We start from the raw sequence: 2,644 nt of genomic DNA, 5'->3' as shown, positions 1-2,644 counted from the left end.
ATATACAAAAGTATGTGGACACCCCTTCAATTTAGTGGATTTGGCTATTTCAGTCACACCCGTTGCATAAAATCGAGGACACCGCCATGCAATCTCCATAGACAAACATCAGCAGTAGAATGGCCTTACTGAAGAGCTCAGTGACTTTCAATGTGGCACCGTCATAGGATGCCACCTTTCCATCAAGTCAGTTCGTTAAAGTTCTGCCCTGCTAGAGCTGCCCCGGGTCAACTGTAAGTGCTGTTATTGTGAAGTGGAAACGTCTAGGAGCAACAACGGCTCAGCCGCGAAGTGGTAGGCCACATAAACTCACAGGACAGGACCGCCGAGTGCTGAAGCATGTAGAGTGTTAAATTCATCTGTCCTCGGTTGCAACACTCACTACCGAGTTCCAAATGCCTCTGGAAGCAACGTCAGCACAAGAGCTGTTATTTGTCGGGAGCTTCATGAAATGGGTTTCCATGGCCGAGCAGCCGCACACCAACCTAAGATCACCATGCGCAATGGAAACCGTCTGCTGGAATGGTGTTTTAGCAGCAATGTCCCAACATCTAGTGGAAAGCCTTCCCAGAAGAGTGGAGGCTGTTATAGCAGCAATGTTCCAACATCTAGTGGAAAGCCTTCCTAGAAGAATGGAGGTTGTTATAGCAGTAGAGAGGGGACCAACTCCTTATTAATGCCCCTGATTTTGGAATGAGATTATTGGACGAGCAGGTATCCACATACTGTTGGTCATGTAGTGTATGATGGGCTATTTTATAGGTCACTGAGGTCTTGATGTTACTCTGTGTTGATGGTCTGTGTTGCTATGAGGGAACACATTCATATAGCTCATTCTAGAACCTACTGAATTGAGTCTCTTTAATGAGGAGAATAAAGAGGGTGGGAGGGAGGGACAAACACTACCTCTCCTCTCCATGAAAAACAAGAGTGCTTCTCATTTCTAAAAGCATGCCTCTGATGTCCGTGTCTCACTCACTTCAACCACTGTGTTCGTCATAGTGACGTTGTGATCGAGCTGCTCCTCTCCCTCTCTCTCTCTCTCTCTCGGTTCAGAACAGCGCGTGCCTCAGAACCCTGAGATAAACGGCTGTACGGCAGCGCCGGTACCGGGACGCCGCTCCAACAGATCAACACTTGAACAGAGCGACAGAGTGGAAACGGTCAAACGACTATGGATGCGTCCTGCTCGATACAAAAAAACATTTTTCAAAGGAATTATTGTTATTTTTTTCTTTGCAGTGGTAAACTTTAACAACCACTTTTTTTAAATCGTAACGGAATCAAACCGCCATAATGAATGATATTAAACTTGCGGTTTTGGGAGGCGAAGGAGTCGGGAAATCAGGTAAGACACATGTTTTACCTGTCATGTAAAAACGTTTTGTTCGGTTGGTTTGGCTTATTGTTTGTCCAAATGTGTACATTGTTCGTAGGCTATTGATTTTAACTATCGTATTCCTTCCTCAGCCCTCATCGTTCGATTCCTGACGAGGCGATTTATCGGCGAATATGCCTCATCATCAGGTAAGGTCTCCAACCTACTTAGTTTGCTACAATAGACTTGTGTAACATGAATACAACGTCATGCTAATTATTATGAAACAATCTGTAAAAAAAAATGTTTAAAAATAATTTGCAAAAGTTCTGTTTTCCAATTGATCTTTGATCCATTGTCATTGCTTTTACGCATCATTACGCACGTCCAGTTCTGACATAATTACGTAATTGTTCGATTTCCTGACGTTACCAAGTGAACACATTGTCCTTCATCAGATGGTAGATAATTGGCTACAGCTAGACTACTTCCATCAGAAGTAGTCTAGCTACGTGCTGTATTGAAGGCTACATGCTGTATTGAAGACTACGTGCTGTATTGTCGGCTACGTGCTGTATTGTCGGCTACGTGCTGTATTGTCGGCTACATGCTGTATGTTGTATTGCAGTCTACGTGCTGTGTTGTAGGCTACGTGCTGTGTTGTAGGCTACGTGCTGTGTTGTAAGCTACATGCTGCATGTTGTGTTGTCGGCTACATGCTGTGTTGTCGGCTACATGCTGTGTTGTCGGCTACATGCTGTGTTGTAAGCTACATGCTGCATGTTGTAGGCTACATGCTGTGTTGTAGGCTACATGCTGCATGTTGTGTTGTCGGCTACATGCTGTGTTGTCGGCTACATGCTGTGTTGTCGGCTACATGCTGTGTTGTAAGCTACATGCTGCATGTTGTAGGCTACATGCTGTGTTGTAGGCTACATGCTGTGTTGTAGGCTACATGCTGTGTTGTCGGCTACATGCTGTATGTTGTGTTGTAGGCTACATGTTGTATTGTAGGCTACGTGCTGTGTTGTCGGCTACATGCTGTGTTGTCGGCTACGTGCTGTGTTGTCGGCTACATGTTGTATTGTAGGCTACGTGCTGTGTTGTAGGCTACGTGCTGTGTTGTCGGCTACATGTTGTATTGTAGGCTACATGCTGTGTTGTCGGCTACATGTTGTATTGTAGGCTACGTGCTGTGTTGTAGGCTACGTGCTGTGTTGTCGGCTACGTGCTGTGTTGTCGGCTACATGCTGTGTTGTCGGCTACATGCTGTATGTTGTATTGTAGGCTACGTGCTGTATTGTAGGCTACATGCTGTATTGTAGG

General features: G+C 45.2%; 1 protein-coding gene across 1 annotated transcript in view; it reads left to right on the top strand.

Moving 5' to 3' along the window:
• The first annotated feature begins 1,247 nt into the window (after positions 1 to 1,247).
• The window catches only part of LOC139395778 (ras-related and estrogen-regulated growth inhibitor-like protein), a 12,661-nt gene continuing 11,264 nt past the window's right edge, over positions 1,248 to 2,644 (top strand). Inside the window, exons 1-2 of the mRNA XM_071143139.1 lie at positions 1,248 to 1,348; positions 1,471 to 1,527. Coding sequence (XP_070999240.1) covers positions 1,297 to 1,348; positions 1,471 to 1,527 — 109 coding nt within the window. The 5' untranslated portion in view covers positions 1,248 to 1,296. The remainder of the gene's footprint in view (positions 1,349 to 1,470; positions 1,528 to 2,644) is intronic.

Source organism: Oncorhynchus clarkii, unplaced genomic scaffold (assembly GCF_045791955.1).
Source record: "Oncorhynchus clarkii lewisi isolate Uvic-CL-2024 unplaced genomic scaffold, UVic_Ocla_1.0 unplaced_contig_10313_pilon_pilon, whole genome shotgun sequence".
In the NCBI taxonomy this organism is placed as follows: Eukaryota; Metazoa; Chordata; class Actinopteri; order Salmoniformes; family Salmonidae; genus Oncorhynchus; species Oncorhynchus clarkii.
The sequence above is the reverse complement of the archived record's forward strand: the minus strand, read 5'-3'. Positions and strand labels throughout refer to the sequence as shown.